The 15,441-nt window shown below is 44.8% G+C and overlaps 1 protein-coding gene across 13 annotated transcripts in view; it reads right to left on the reverse strand.

The window, feature by feature from the left end:
• The window catches only part of PAK1 (p21 (RAC1) activated kinase 1), a 76,813-nt gene that overhangs the window by 12,750 nt on the left and 48,622 nt on the right, over positions 1-15,441 (reverse strand). For all 13 annotated transcript variants that reach the window (XM_075115773.1, XM_075115839.1, XM_075116403.1 and 10 more), the window contains 8 exons: positions 13,076-13,176; positions 11,594-11,741; positions 10,420-10,457; positions 8,381-8,497; positions 7,875-8,049; positions 4,341-4,404; positions 3,368-3,416; positions 660-772 (listed from right to left, as the gene is read on the reverse strand). In XM_075115773.1, the coding sequence (XP_074971874.1) occupies positions 660-772; positions 3,368-3,416; positions 4,341-4,404; positions 7,875-8,049; positions 8,381-8,497; positions 10,420-10,457; positions 11,594-11,741; positions 13,076-13,176 (805 nt within the window). The remainder of the gene's footprint in view (positions 1-659; positions 773-3,367; positions 3,417-4,340; positions 4,405-7,874; positions 8,050-8,380; positions 8,498-10,419; positions 10,458-11,593; positions 11,742-13,075; positions 13,177-15,441) is intronic.

Raw genomic sequence — 15,441 nt, forward strand, 5'->3', positions numbered from 1 at the left:
ATCCAAGGCTGAGCAGCAATGCCACAGCATGTGTATGAGCCCACAAAGCCCGGCTCTGAGCAGGGAATAACCCTGTTCCCTCTGTCTTCTGTGCCAGGTCTCCTTTTCTCCCTTACTCACAGCCACAAGAAAGCGGCCTTGCTTGGTTACGTGTTACATGTCATTCACCCTCGTCACTGTTATGCAGAAAACCTTGGTGGACAGCCTCAGGGGCGAGATCACCATCTATCCCTGGAAGGATTTTGCTCCTCCGCAAGCTCTATGTCAGCATTGCTCAGCGGAAGAGGAAAGAAGATGAAAGCAAATACAAATAACAGTTCAAAATATTTCTATTTCTCCTCTAGTAGGAAGGAAATGGCTTGTGTCAAATTTGGAAAAGGAGAGAGATGAAAAATGGAGTCCCGACAGCATACTGCTAATGCCTCTGCTGCCAGCACCTCTGAAGAGAGCCTAGATACCCCGTTAATGCCAATCAGTCACCTTGACCTCCTAGGATATGGAGAGACACCGCCAAGGCACGCACACCCCAACGTTGCCACATGCATTAAGCAACGCAAGGCCGTCCTATAGCTGCATTAAACTGAGACAGGATGACTCAAGAGAGTAACAAGGAAGCGTCTTCCAGAGTCCTTTTGTGAACTCTTCAAATCATGACATACCTGTCCAAGTAGTTGACAATGTTGGGATTTTTGTTTTCCCTCATCACAAGGATTTCATTAATAATCAGTTCTTTTTTGGGCTGCTGCTGCAAATTCATCTGTTTGATTGCGACCTGCAGCAAAGAAAGACCAAGTAAAGCATTATTACAGGAGTCCCCTAGAAACCTGCCAGCGCTGCTGGTAATTATTTTAGTCCCACATTCACGTGAAGCGGGAAAACGCTTTTTCATCACGAGTTGTTCGGCCATTTAGGAACTCTGTGAGCTCCTGCAGCCATTCCATTTCCACACACGCTGGAGGATACTTAATGCCAAAGAGGACAAGAGGAATTACTATATTTCTACTGGACCTTTATGTTACAGTTGGATAACCATCTCCAGCTTCTTGGTAACAACAAAGAGATCCCCTTACTCTAGTACGGACTGATATGTCAAAACCTTTTTATTTCTTAAATGATTCTTATTAATTTTATTTTGGATTGGACGTTTCTGGAAGGTGGTTTTTTTGCATTTTTTTCTGCTACCATACAAATTTCTGCTTCCAGAAATCTACAGCAGGGCGGCCATGCATGGAGGGGGTAAATAATGTAGCCTAAGCTTAGTACTTTGAGGTGGTAATTCTATTTTTTTCTGTCACAGCAAGACCTGGGGGGGAAGAAGCACCAGTGCTTAGATAAAAGGCTGAAAATAAGTTAGTTGGATTCATCTTAATTCCCGGTCACAACTAAGGGCAATAGGGATGGATTTGTCAGTTGTAGCCCTTTGGCTTAGTAGCTTTCTGCCTGCTTCAGGATACCTACTCTGTGTGTATATATGCAGAAGGCAGGAGGGTACAACAAGTTTTTAACTCTTTTGTTCTACTCTCCACACTACCAGCACTTGGCAAGAGCACACGGCCCTCAGACAAGCCCTCAAGTCAATAAGACTACTCAGCACAGCAGGAGGCAGAAACACTTCCATAGACGTTACAACCCAACTGTATTTGGTACAATGTTTAGTCAAAGGGAACTAAATGTAATTATGCCATTACAAAACTGCTACTTGCAGAGAAAGAGGCCTAGGTGAATGGAGGGGAGCCAGTAACTCCAGCTCACAAAAGCAAGGATTAAAAGAAACAAGCCAGAGCGCCAATATAGATGGAGACAATTAGCATTTTGATAGTATAGCCAGGGAGACTATAGAAAAATCCCAACACATGAGAAGGCAAGGGCAAACACCATGCTGGTTTTCCACAGTATTTACGAGGGCTGCCAACAGTACTTAAAGAAGACAAAACCCCAAAACCCTATGCTGCTCTTTGTGCAAGACCAGAGAGGAGAATGAAAGATGAAGGGAGGGAAGGCATCTGATGTAGATAAAGAAATCCCAGACCAATACTGAAGGAGCTTCAGAGAGGCTCCTGTACTTCCTCACTCCTGTTCAGAGGTAGCCCGTGGTCCAAGTGAATATAGGGGCATTTTCCTTATCTAAGACTGTCCCACACATTAGAATACAAAATAAACAGCCATAGTTACACCAGATAGCTATCATCAGTGAACTTCTTCAGTATTCTTAACCCTGGGAGCTGCCCAAGGCTCCTGTATAGTGCAAAATAAAGGAGTTGCCTTCTAGTGCTTCCAAAACATGTTGCCATTCACTGAGCTCCTTAGCTTCAAGGATTGGTAGCAGCGCTCTTCACAGAAAGGAACAGGTCAACAGCATGCCACGGTTACAGGGATCCCAAATGCAAATTTAAAAATCCAGGGCCCGATCACAGTAGTGTAGTGGGAATGATTTAAAAGTTTGTTGTAATATAAGGGTTTAAATATTCACATGGGGGTCACGGAAGGGGTCCAGAAAGAAAGCAGAAAACCAACAGAGGAGTTCCAGCTCCTATAAAATTTCTCACTGCTTCCAAATAAAGGCAGCACCCCTTCCTCAGGGGCTGCACTTAAACTGTATTAACTCTTCAGGAACTAGAAAAGGGGGTGAAGGAGTTTCAGCAGAAAACAAAGTTAAGAAATTTACTGGTGGCTAACCCTGACTTTGAACAAATGCTGAGTAGATATGCATTGCTGCAGACTTCTGTAATATGTTTGGGATAATGCATACACTTTCCTCTTTAAAAATCCTCCATCCAGCAATAATGGTTTCCACAGATGCTGCATATCTGTCACTACTAGTTTGTTATGGATGCATGCAACACACAGGGCGCTTTTCAATATTCAAGAAGGGCAAAAAAAACTTCAAAAACCAGACAGACAGACATTCCTCGTCTCTCAATTCAAGGGCAGGAAGCAAGTGGGCAAAGGGCGGGAGAAGAACTATTTCTACACAAGTCAACTAGTATAAGCGTAGGAAGCAAAGGAGCAGAGGGCATATAAAAAAGTTTAAATGGGGACAGGCAGGAATCTTGGGGGTGAAGAGAGAAACTTCCACGAGGAACTATCCAGTCTGAACATTTGCTTCCAGCCTTTGTGGTCACAGAAAGGTTCTTTACAAATATGAAATGATTCAGGAATCAAAACCTGGGAAATCATTTTTTTCCAGTTCTCTGCCCAGACCACTCGACCATGCCTCATTAGTAAGGAAATAAATACCTCATCAAAAATAAGATGTCATGAACCCCTGAAAGACTGTACTTTGTAGCATCAACTTGAACTTTTAGGACACAATCCAAAATCCACACACAATCCAATGCCACCGCTGTGGTCTTCTGGCAGCACTTACCTCCTGTCCTGTAGCTACATCCATTGCCGTGTAAACTGTACCTGAGGCTCTAAATGAAAGAGAGAAAAGAAAAAAAACACTTAGTGGTGCCTCATAGCAAGAGTGAGAGCTTAACACCTGGCCCTTCCCACTTGTCTCTTTGAGGTGCCCTCAGTCCCATTCCTTTTCATGCAATAATTCCAGTGGTAAATATCACCTGATATATTTCTGAGCGGAGACTGCTGTTGGAGCAGAAGCCAGAGAATTTCTGGGGAACAAGGCTCCTAGTATGGGACACTATGGTCATCCAAACCCCTGCTGTTAAACCAGCAATGCAGCATAGGTTGTAGGACCGTGAGTTGATCCCATCTAAACTGGCATGACTGCACCGCCCTGGCTTGCAGACTGCCCAACATGATTACGGAGCAGATAGGATCAGCTAAAGTAAACAAATGTGGCATTTGTAGTGAGGGAAACGAGAGTTTTGAGCCTCAGCACATGGAGCTGACAGCAGATTTCTCGGTTATTTGCCTCACCATAGCCTCTCCCCCAACCCCTGTTTTCCCCCTACCCTGCTAAGAGGAGCACAACACTGCCATTGAGGAGAGTTAATTCAGAAAGTAAATCCGTAATTTGAAGACTGTCTTGTATGCTGAAAATAAGCAGTTCCTTCCCTGATCGCAGCTACTTTTAGCAACCTGATCATCTAATGACATCTTTTCTTACATTAAAAGACAATTGCACAAAAACCCCGGTCCCTGTGACTCAAGACTTTGTCAGGAAAGGGAGGAGAGGGCGGGGAGGGGTAGAACCCACCAAAACCCCCAAAAAACCCACCCCAAACCTGAAACCAAAGAAGAAGAAAAACCCAACCAAACAAAATAAACTCTCCAGCATCACCAACAGCTTTTTCAGCAAACTAATTTAGCCTGGTTTCAGTGCTCCCTTCTTAGCATAAGGAAAGGTAGAGAACAGAGAAGGAGCATATACTAACCCTTGTCCAATCTTCTCAAAACACGTGTACTTCTTTTTTGGATCACCCACACTCACAATACTTCCTACAAAAAAAGGAGAAACAAACCCAAGAGGATGTTATAAGTACTTTTTTGTACAGCTGTAAGAACCACCTGTACTTTAAGAGCAGCCCCACGGCCACGGCAGGCTCAGCTGAGCCTCGTGAATCACCTGCCAGAAATCCAGAGGCACACAAACACCAAGGAAGTCCTCAGTTATTTAAACACCCACCAACTGTGGCATTCCCCTCTCACAGAATCCCAGACTGGCAGGGGTTGGAAGGGACCTCTGGAGCTCATCCCATCCCACCCCCTGCTGGAGCAGGCACACCCGGAGTGGGGGGCACAGGACCACGGCCAGGCGGGGGGTGAATGTCTCCAGGGAAGGGACCCCACAGCCTCCCTCTCACAGGTATTTCCCCTCAGAAATGGTGGAACACAGACATTAAGCACGTTTAATCTTCACTAGCAGCCAGTGACTGCACACTGCTAGGCACGGGATGGGCACGTGTAGACCTCGTACACAGAAATGTAATTATTTGCTGGAAACCTGCAAGTCACCCCCAGCTTCTACACATGGGATGACCTAAGATGCCCCTGCACTGGAACATCCTCTGAATTTGGAGGCCAGGGCCTCGTTCATCTCAGAGCCAACAGTCTGTTGCAAATCTAGCCAAAGATTTCCCTCCACCACGACGACTTCTGGCAGAACAAAAGTAATTTACGATGTATCTATATCAGCAGGACCATAGTCATTACTGACCCAAGACTCGGGATGGGGAAGTTGGAGAGACCCTTCAGAGCCATATCTCCCCTGGTCTGGCCTGGGCAATGCTCAGCTGCTCTTCCAGGAACCCTATAGTCAGTACAGGTTTCAGCAGCAGTTGCCACACGACTGGCAGCACTGCTCTGGTTTTGGAGAGCAACCCAAGGCGATCTCAGCTCCTTCTCCCCTAAGGTGGCTGTTCAGCCAGAATAAAGAGTATTATTGCATCCCTCAGAGGGAAAAACACTTCGCCTGGTGTTCTGCAACACGGGGCAGCGAGGGGCCGCTCAGGCTCAAGATGGATTCGGTATCCCCGAGGAACGCAATGTTTTCTGTATGAGGGGAGGGAGCCCTCAGCACAAGGGCAGGTGGTTGGCAGGCTGTATAGATGCGCTGGAGCCCTGCAAATGGTATGGCAGGTTGCCAAGGGGTAAACCGGAGCAGCTGACAAAAGGGGCATCACTGAAACTCAACGCTCCCTGCAAACTTTAACTGATCTCCATAACACCCTTGTAGCAGGCAGGAATCACACCCTTTTTAGGCTGAAGAAATCAGAGCCAACAATTCCTAGAGCTCAGCTGGGAGCAAGTCTCCTCTCTAACAGCACCATGATGGCTAATCAAGGGATCAGAGCTGCATCTGAGTTGGTGTTTGCAGGTCACTCAAGCTGCCAACATATGGTGTTGCTTTCACAGGGGTCTAGGGCTGAGCCTAAACAGATGTATATTGGCAAAGAAACTGCTCATGGTCATTAGGCCAAGAAATCCAGTAGCAAGCAGAATAAGAGGTGGCTATTTTCAGACACTACTGGAGAGCAGCCAGACCCACAGGATTTAGGAGACAGAGGTAAAGGAAGGGAACATGGTCCATGTTTGGAGAGGAGGGCAGGAAGAGAAATCTGACTATATAAACCCCGCTGTACGTTATGGAAGCAGTGCTGTCAGCCCTGAGGACAAGCATTCCTGAACAAACATTTGTAAAGTTTCCCTCAAAGCCTAGCACAGGCTACAAGTTCAGACTGTGAGAGGGGCAAATGCTTCCCTGCGGCAGCGACAGGACAGTGCCGCAGTGACAAAAGGCAGTTGCCAATCTTACCCTGTTTAACGGTGTCATCTGTAAAACGCGGCAGTGTTTCCTACCTCCCAAAAAGCCAGCCGAGGATTCATTAATGGTTGCCTCGATGCTGTGTTAATGCTAAGAGGGGGAGATTTATCAGCTTCCTTTTAACCTTTGTCTATCTTCAGTATGTGTAAACATATATATGCTTTTAGATTTTAGTCATTTCATTCACATGTCAAACCAAAACATGAAAGGGTAATAAGTCTTCGCATAAGTACAACTCCACTGCCCTCAGTGGAAAAACACCAATTTACAACAGCATTAAACTTCATCGTATATTTCTGACCATCCCACATCTAGAAGGTGACACCCAAGAGCAGCCGCTGAACTTCACACACCCGTATATTTATAACAAAACATTTCAATGCTGAAGAGTCAGTTCAGCACTGAACACTACTTGCTGGAGCAAGCCAAGAAGGCACATCTGACACCCGCCACTCCTAAGAGTGGCACTTCCATTTCTCTTCATTACAGAAGTCAGGGTGTTGGTATTAAAATAGCACCTTTTTCCTGGCACAGTCCCTGCTTGCCCTACCTGGTCACACAAATGGCTTGAATCTTTAATGATACAAAGGTCCTGATAATTAAGTGAGTGAAGTCGCTGCTTTGAAACAATGGGTATGAGTTTTCCAATAGCAAGCAGTTCCAGTTAACATGCCATCAATTCAATTTAGGCTTTATTCAGAGGAATGAGGTACCCAGATGCCATTTTTTTTTAAGTTATACCCTCAGATTAAATTTTCCTTCATCTAGCTACTAGTCTTTGCTTCATAAAATACTGACCTTTAGGCTTATACCCTCAACTGAAGAGACCAGCCTGACTGTAGGGGTGCTAACACAATTTACATCGACTGACAAGCAAGGCATGTATGTAATTAATACAGGATTAGTGGTTCAAAGAATTAGAAATGCTCTACCCTAATAAAAACAGGCCCCAGGCTCGGGATAACAACCAGCTGCCCAGAAGAGCTGGTTCAGCTGTTGGATATGCCACAGAACACCAAGAACACCAGGCAGCAGAGGAGCACTTTAGAAGACCCATGAACTGAAGGCAGGGACTGTTAAAGACACCAGGACACAACAGAGGGACATGTTTATCAGAAACAACTACTAATTTGGGTACCCACACGATGTCAGGGCACTTAAAAATAACCAAGTCGCTTTATATCGTGGTATCGTGGAAGGTGAACTTGGGGGGATGCATTAATTTTCTGTCCATCTTTAAGACACAGTAGGAAGCTCTGCTCACCTTACATCTAACATTTCAATATAATCAACCCCGCTCCAGAGCTACGGAGTATCAGGATGTGGAACAACCTCAGACTTCATAGTTAAGTAGATGTTTCTTATTCAGCACATGTTCTGCGGAGCCTGAGGGTCTGTAACTCCCTGGGGTCTTCAGCTGGCATCACCGGTGCTCAGCTTACATTTGCGCTCCCCCCTTACATCTGCTCCCAGTTTTGGCACACAGTCACAATGCAATGTCTTCGGTAAAGGATCTCAAAATGGGAATGTCAAAACATTTCAGCTGATTAAGATTTTGAGAAATCAACACAGCAGGATCTGGAATTTAATTTTTTTTTTTTAAATCAATCAAAAAACCCTACAAAACAAAACAAAAATGACATACTTAATTTTTCCAAGATCTCTTCATCTGACATTTTTGGCTTTTTCTTTTGTTTCTCTGTGTTCCTGACCAGCATGTCAGGCACCGTTGTGCTGTTTTCCAAGGGAGAAGAAATAGGAGAAGTCGCCACATCTCTGGTAGGAGGAGGAAGGGGGTCTATCACAGAGCGGGTGTATATCTAATTTTGTTGAGAAAAACATACATATTAATACAAATCTGATGAAGACTTAAACACTTCTGTTAATTTCATTATTGTTCTTGTTGTCGGGGACGCATTTCTACAGCTACTTTGTTAACAGCTAATGTCACTAAGCAAGGACTCTCTTGTCCTCCCCGCCCCAACCAGGCACGTGATAATATGAAGGTGCGCTGGCAGGAGTGGCTCCCACCTCCTCCCTCCTGCTCCCCAGAAGGGCTCAGCACCATGCCACGCAGCGTGGATGAGGAGCCACCGTCAAGACCCAACCGTCACTACGGTGGCAGGGGCTGAAGGAAGCGTTCCTGCTCACAGATTTTGTGTGTTCAGGTCGTGGAGCTATCACAGGGGGTGGAGCTGCGTCATCTTCATCATCTTCATCTTCAGACACTGAGGGCACTGCAGGGGTCTCAGAGACAGCCTTCACATTCTGCATGTGGTTACACAAATGGCAAAAATAAAAACCCAATTGCTTGTAGTAAACAAATTCGCAAATATTGGACTAAGCTCCTAACAGAGACTGCATTGAAGCAAGCGCAGAAAAATAATAATCAGAACAGGTTAACAAGTTACAATATCCGGAAAAATTCAAAACCCCAAAGATCCTGAGCCTTCGTGGGAAATGGAGGGGCAGTCCAGCACTGCCTGACGCAACGGTTCACACCGAGCTCGTCATCTGCCTGTGTGACGGCAATCCTCTTCCCAAGGACCCAAACCCACCCGGGCTCTCTCACTGCCTTCCCGACACCCACACGGCAGACCCAGCAACTCTGGGGACAACTTCTGCCATTGGAAGTATCTGCCCTTATTTATGTTGCCTCTTTTGTTTTGCTGCTTGCTTCAAATCCCAGTCACGCAGATTGGAGATTTCAGTCTTCAAATGTTATAATCTGCATCAAAATCTTAATGCTTTCTTTAAAAGTTGGGTGGTCAAGTTAACATGAGCTTTGGTATTGTGACTGAGAACTCAGTAATAAAAGATTTTGGAAGCAGAATCAGGTAAAATCTTTTCAAATCCCTTTTAAAATTCCTTTCTAAAAGAAAATTTTATGAAAAATAGGAACAATGATTTTTTTAAAGTTTTTTGTTTGTAAAAAAAGTTTCATAAGTGGTTAAAAAAATTATCTGGAATTTTTGCATGACTGATTAGAAATCAAAGTCACTTTTAACTTTTTAAATTTGAAACTGGATTTGAAGTTCATGGCATCCTTTACACTGTAAACATTTCAAAATAAACTTGGCGAGATCCTCAACCCACTAGACCAGTTCTGCTTATGCATCATCAGTTCCCTAAGAGTGGCAGGGGAAAAAGTATTTAAGTTCTTTTTGAGAGGGGGGGAAAACGACGTAGTATTTCACTGAACCTAAAATACTCAAAGTCCTAACATATCCTGACATATACTTGCTGAAGTGCCCTTGCCTTAACACAAAAGCTTAGCCTGTTAAAAACGACAAGTAAAACCACCTATGTACTGGGGATTTCCTGGATATCCCCAAAACTAAAGGTTACCCAGTGTCTTCCAGAAACATCAGGCTATCTCAGTAGACTGGTAACTATTACTTTTTCCAGGATTTACTTTAAAATCCAACTGCCTCAGATATTCTAAACTCCCGAGGACTGGCGTACATGTAATAGCGAACAACGGCAGAAACAGTCTCCTTTTCTCTTTGCGGAGAATCCTAAACAGCCAGATCTGCACACGCTGCCTCTGAAAGGGAGCAGAACAAGCCAACTCTTGATAATGGCATGGCAGTGAGAAAACAAGAGATGAGGGAATTGTGGGTTTTTATGAATCATCTTAAATTGAAAGTTTTGTTTCTTCCATCCCACGTGAACATACAGAAACATATTGTGTCTCCTAACAAAGCAAACAGGAGCGGTTCCTGCCCTGGTACGGCCAGAGTAAAGGTCAAGCAAAGAGGAGGAGAACCTTTTATTTCCTTTTCTGCTGGAGATTAGTTTGGTTAATCGACACTCACCTCCATTAGTTTTGGTCAATCAGACCTTGCAGGTTAGTAATTAAACTTTGTTATATCACAGATGTTTATAGAGACATATAAAACCTGAAAGCAGAACGGTTATCAAATTCTAGGTACAGGAACAGATGGAATTCTATGAAAACAGAACTATTTCTATTCACTAATTCACTAAAAGCTACTTCTGGCTACTTGATTCTCCCCCAGTTGAAAAAAATGTGGAAGGAGCATACCTGTTTTTACAAAAATGCATTCACTATACAAATATATAGTTCTGATTTTAAAACACTAAGCAAACTAAAAGTTTACCTGCAGTTAACTACTTAACACAAGCTTTTAAATCCCCAAACTTGAGACAGAACGTATAAGGCTTACCAACGTATTCGATGAATTGTAATCCTCTGTTGATTTATCTGAAAGAGACAGATAGTAATGCCGTTATAAATGAGTTGTAAATGCAGCAGCAGTGGGGAGAGGAGAAAGGGACGAGCTCCCTTCGGAAGGAGCAGGAAAAAAGGCTGCTCCCAAACCTAGGCATTACTTTAGCTCCCCAGAACAAGCTGACACCTGGAGATATGGGAAGAGAGGAGAAAAGATTCTGCAGATAAATGCAATGGCCCCAAATCCCTGCTGCAGGAGGGCGGAATTTCCCCGGGCAACACCTGAAGGAATACTGTCCTCCATCCATTTACACGACATAACATCAATGAGCTAAATCACCAGCAGAGGCACTGCGGTGAGCCCAAGGCCTGCAGGGTGTCCAGTCTCAGCCACCTAAACTTCATGGAATAGCAAGAGAGAACCCCACAAGTCAACTGGTGGGCTTCTTGTTTGACTCTCCAGGCATACATGGGGAAGATTTGTGCTTTTATACCTGCCTGGAGCCCTCCTAATTAATACCAGTTTTGGTGACATGGCTCTAAACTCTTAAAAAGAGCCAAAGCAGGGATTAATATTTAGAAAGGGAAGGAGTTAGAGTTCAAAGGGAAAAGGAGTGCTGCTTGCAGGAGTCCTCCGGTGAACAGGTAACATATACAAAGAAGGCACAAAACCTTGGCAGCTTTGATTTTTAGAGGAATCCAGCCAACTGTTGTCAAGCACCTAGCAGCCGAGGTGTATTCCTCAAATAAAGCACACAGGAGCAGAGAGACCCTCTCCCCAGGCATGCACTAAGCAACACCCACACCCACGCCAGAAACGGAAACTGGTGCAAAATTTAGCCACCTGTTTTCTCCAGGGATTTCCGTCACCAGGAACCCAACACCAGCCCTCCAGGATCTGCCTTCCAGATGCTGGCTGTAAGCGTCAGAACACCTATGTGTTTTGGGGATTTAGCCAGTTGACTGACCTCCTCTTTTGCAGCTATGCTGGGCATCAGGATTAACAGAACCGCAATTTAAAGGAAGAGGGGTGCTTGAGCAGCCAGAGAGTCTCATTCATATTTTCCTTGAAAAGACAGATCTACTTGTTGATTAAACACAAGAAACTGCACACGCAGCGACTAATGGTAAGCTGGAGAAATCAGCCATACGAGACGATCACCGTGTACCTGTGAAACTCATGTACTTCTGGCTGTTGGAGATCTTCTTCGAGTTGTAAAACTCCAACACGTCCAGCACTGCCTGGGGGTTCTTCTTCTGCTCCGACTTGGTGATGTTGGAAGTCTGCAGTAAACGCGCCCATTGCTCGGGCATTCCCTGTGGGGAGATACACCTCATCAGCTCACAGTCAGCCTAATGTGGTTCACAGCACGCCCCCGCCACCACAGTTCTGCCACAGTTTCTGGGGTTACTCAGTGCTGTGAGGGAAACGGGGAGAAAAGAGGAGAGGAAAGGAAAAGAGGCAGTGGATCGATGCCTTCCCAGCCACTGCCTGTGTTAGAGGTCACATGTTCCTTACATGGACATGCAAAGGCACTCTGCTCACAGGGCTCTGGGTGAGTCCCAGCTCCTTTGGAGGCCAAAACTCAAAAGACAGAATGGAGCCTTAAGGGAAAAAAAAAAACCTTTATGCACAGGTATACACATATTTACACACATCCAAGAAAGACTACAGAAGTAACACACGCTGTATAGCATTTAGGACAATGAATATGCAACGTTCACTTGGGTCTTCTTGTAGCACTAGAGTTAAAATAGCGGTTTGGTGTCTGTTGTAACCAGAGCTGGGAAAGCAGAGATGTTAACTTCCCATATGAAGCTCTGAATTTCATTACAGGGACATCATTTCAGTCAGAAAATAGATACATCTGGAGTACAAGTGACTTGTGCTTTTCGCCACCAGCAAGAATAACTGTTTGTACAGACGAAGTGGTGAGTGACTGGGATCCTTTATCGATGAGGTTACCCTCCCTGTTCAAAAGGGTGGCTGGATACACCACGCAGGTAATGCCCCACTGGTACATCCAGGTTAACTTGGGCAAGCCTAGAGGCTGACATGCAGAACACAACTGTACACACGATTCAGGCTAGGGGAGCAAAGCTTGCTCACAAACGACTTCTACTGTTATTGAATACTATCTCATAATCAAATTCAGAAGAATAATATGATGAAAGACAACTCTGCCTTCCTAGCATTTTGCGTGTCAATAAAAAAAGCAACTCATAAAAGCATCTGCCATTTAGCCTTAGGACAGCACATCCACATTCTGTCATAGGCAGGGTCTCCCCTAAAGGGGAACTCTCGGAGCCCCGTTTGGCTGACACAGAATATGCTGTAGACCTAATCCAGCTCTAGAAGAGGAGGGGAGGGGAAGGGAGGAGAGATATACCATGCTTTGCTGTCCACATCAGCCACAAAAACAGGAAAGGAAAAGTTTGCTGGCAGCCTGAGCTCCTGAGATGTGCCAAGCCTGACAAACAGTCTCTCAGTGGGAATTAGTGGGTAACCTCTGCAGATGTGTTTCAAAGGAGATCAGACTAGATGATGGTAATAGCCCTTCCAGCATTACTATATAAAAGATTAATGGGTCCTGGCTCCTCCTAGCCATAAGCCAAACCACATAGTTCTCCTTTCCTCCAGATTCACTTACTGTGAATTCTCCTGTGACTGCATCAAACCCCACATGAATTGTGTGTTCAAAGTCTGAAGGGAGGGAGATCTCCGGCCGCTCTTTCTCTTTCTTTTTATTGGCTGGAAGAAACAACAACAAAATTCCATAAATCCATCAAGAATTGAAATCTCCCCAACAGCTTCCAATTTACCTACCCAAACACACCCCCCTTTTGCTAGCGATAGGAGTTTGATCTGGGGCAGACAAACAGCAAGTTTTAAAACTTTGTTGCCTCATTTAAGAGAATCCACAGTGAGGGGACAACAAAAAATCAAAGTTCTGTAACATGGGACAAGCATAAGACAAGGAAACTGATATTTTGGGTATGTCAAGTATCAACCGGTAGGGCTAGACTCAAGAGCACAAGAGCTATTTACCTAAAATATTCACTCAAACTTATACAGGGCAGCGTCAAAAGCACCACAAGTGGCAGAAATTTGGAGCCCTGCAGTTTTGAACACAATTTTTTGTTCGTTGTTTTAAGCAACTTCTAAAAAAACGTGCTGTTAAATCTACATTCACCCCCCCATATTTTGACAGGGACAAAATTAACTACAAATACTGCTTATAAGTCGCTTCCTTCATCCTGCATCCTCAAAACAGAGTTGATGAAGAAAACCAAATACGACGTGCGCTTCTGCTACAAAATCTTCTACGAGCAAAACCGTTTATATTTTCCTGCTCACAAAATGAACTAAACGTGGTTTTAATAACAAGCTTTGAAGACACAGAGCAAGAGGGCAGAATCTGTCAGAAGCGATGAGCAGAAGTCATGAAGAAACAGGAAAGGAAATAAATCAAAGCAGAAGCACCCTGCAAATTTTCAAGTCAGGTCTTCAAAAAAGATTATCATTATACATTGGATTAAGTTAATCCACATTCATGACATATTAAGGACTCCACCTTCCTTTTAATATTTCCTGTATTGAAGAAATTGAGATCAGTTTAAGGAAGAGCGACGTTCTACTCTGATTTGCCGCTGCTGCTTGCGGTTATAAAATAAGCAGAGCCAGCAGAAGGTGACTAAACCACTTACGTTTCCCAGCTGCTACCTTTTGTATCTAAAGCCAAATAGAAATTGTTTCATGGCTGACATTCCCCAGTGTGTTTTTGGCAACATGAACACCAAACCCCAGGTATTTCAGAAACTTGCGAGGCTAGTGCTCAATACTGCAATTATTTAAGACACTGCTGGTGGTCAGTCGTGTAGAGATGGTCAGAGCTTGCCCCAAAGGACCGAATCCTGCTTCCTTCCGTGCCAGCTCTGGCACTGTTCTCTGCGTCATTACAGAGTTACCGTTGCACAGAGTAATTTTGGAGAAAGTAAAGGATCAGATGCTCCATTTGGGACACAAAGATGGAACAGATTGTTTTCGATTCCTCTTTTAAACAAAGGGGACGGGGGAAGCTGCATTGCAGAAGAGCGACAGAGTTGCCAGGGGGAAGGAGGAGAGAAAGCTGCCATGCTGGAGGAGCCATCACAGAGGGGGGAGATAGAAGGAGTCAGAAGCAGCTGCTGGTTAGCAGATGGTGAGCATCTGCAGCACGGAGGCCTGCCAAAGAAGGAACAAGCAGCTGCATCCAGCAGGTACACAGAAAAAGCTGCATGCACTAGGGGTGGATGGAAAGCAAGAGAAAAAGAGATGCAGAGAGAGCCATCAGAAGCACCAAATTCTATAGGCCTGTCTACAGGACCAGTCCATTAAAGGTTGGACTAGGTGATCCCTGAGGTCCCTTCCAACCTGTGATTCTGTGATTTCTCCAGTCCAAAGAGTAAGGTGTCTGCTCAGCCTAGAAGCCCAACACGCAAGTGAGGAAGGAGAGGGCACCTGTATGAGCACCACTGTGCAGGAGTGCTGCATGGGTGACACACACCCACGTATGGTCCCGGACGGCCGCCATAGTAGATACGAACATATCCCCAAAAAAGCCAAAAGGTATTAAGTTGCTACCCCGAAGTCAATACACTTAAGTCTTTTTTTCAACTTCTACATTCAGCCAGCCTGAGCTCCCTGCTGCACACCCAAATCCCAACAACCTTCTCTGCAACCAACCGTTCCAGTATCCATTCAACCGGCAAACCGAGATGACTGCTGACTGCTAACTCATCCAACGCAGGAGGCGATGGCCTGAACGAGCCTCAGCTACACAGAGCAGTACAAACAGTTCCGGAGGGACTGATTAAATAATGTAATGGCCTCTGTCACATCAACACTCCAGCTCTCTCTTCAACACATAGGTAGAGAGTTTCAGTAGGGCTACAAATGCAATATAGAAACAGGAAGAGATATTTCTGCATTTATGGCTTATGTTGTTTTCATACCCCACCGAAGAAGTTAATATTC

Source organism: Phalacrocorax aristotelis, chromosome 1 (genome assembly GCF_949628215.1).
Source record: "Phalacrocorax aristotelis chromosome 1, bGulAri2.1, whole genome shotgun sequence".
In the NCBI taxonomy this organism is placed as follows: Eukaryota; Metazoa; Chordata; class Aves; order Suliformes; family Phalacrocoracidae; genus Phalacrocorax; species Phalacrocorax aristotelis.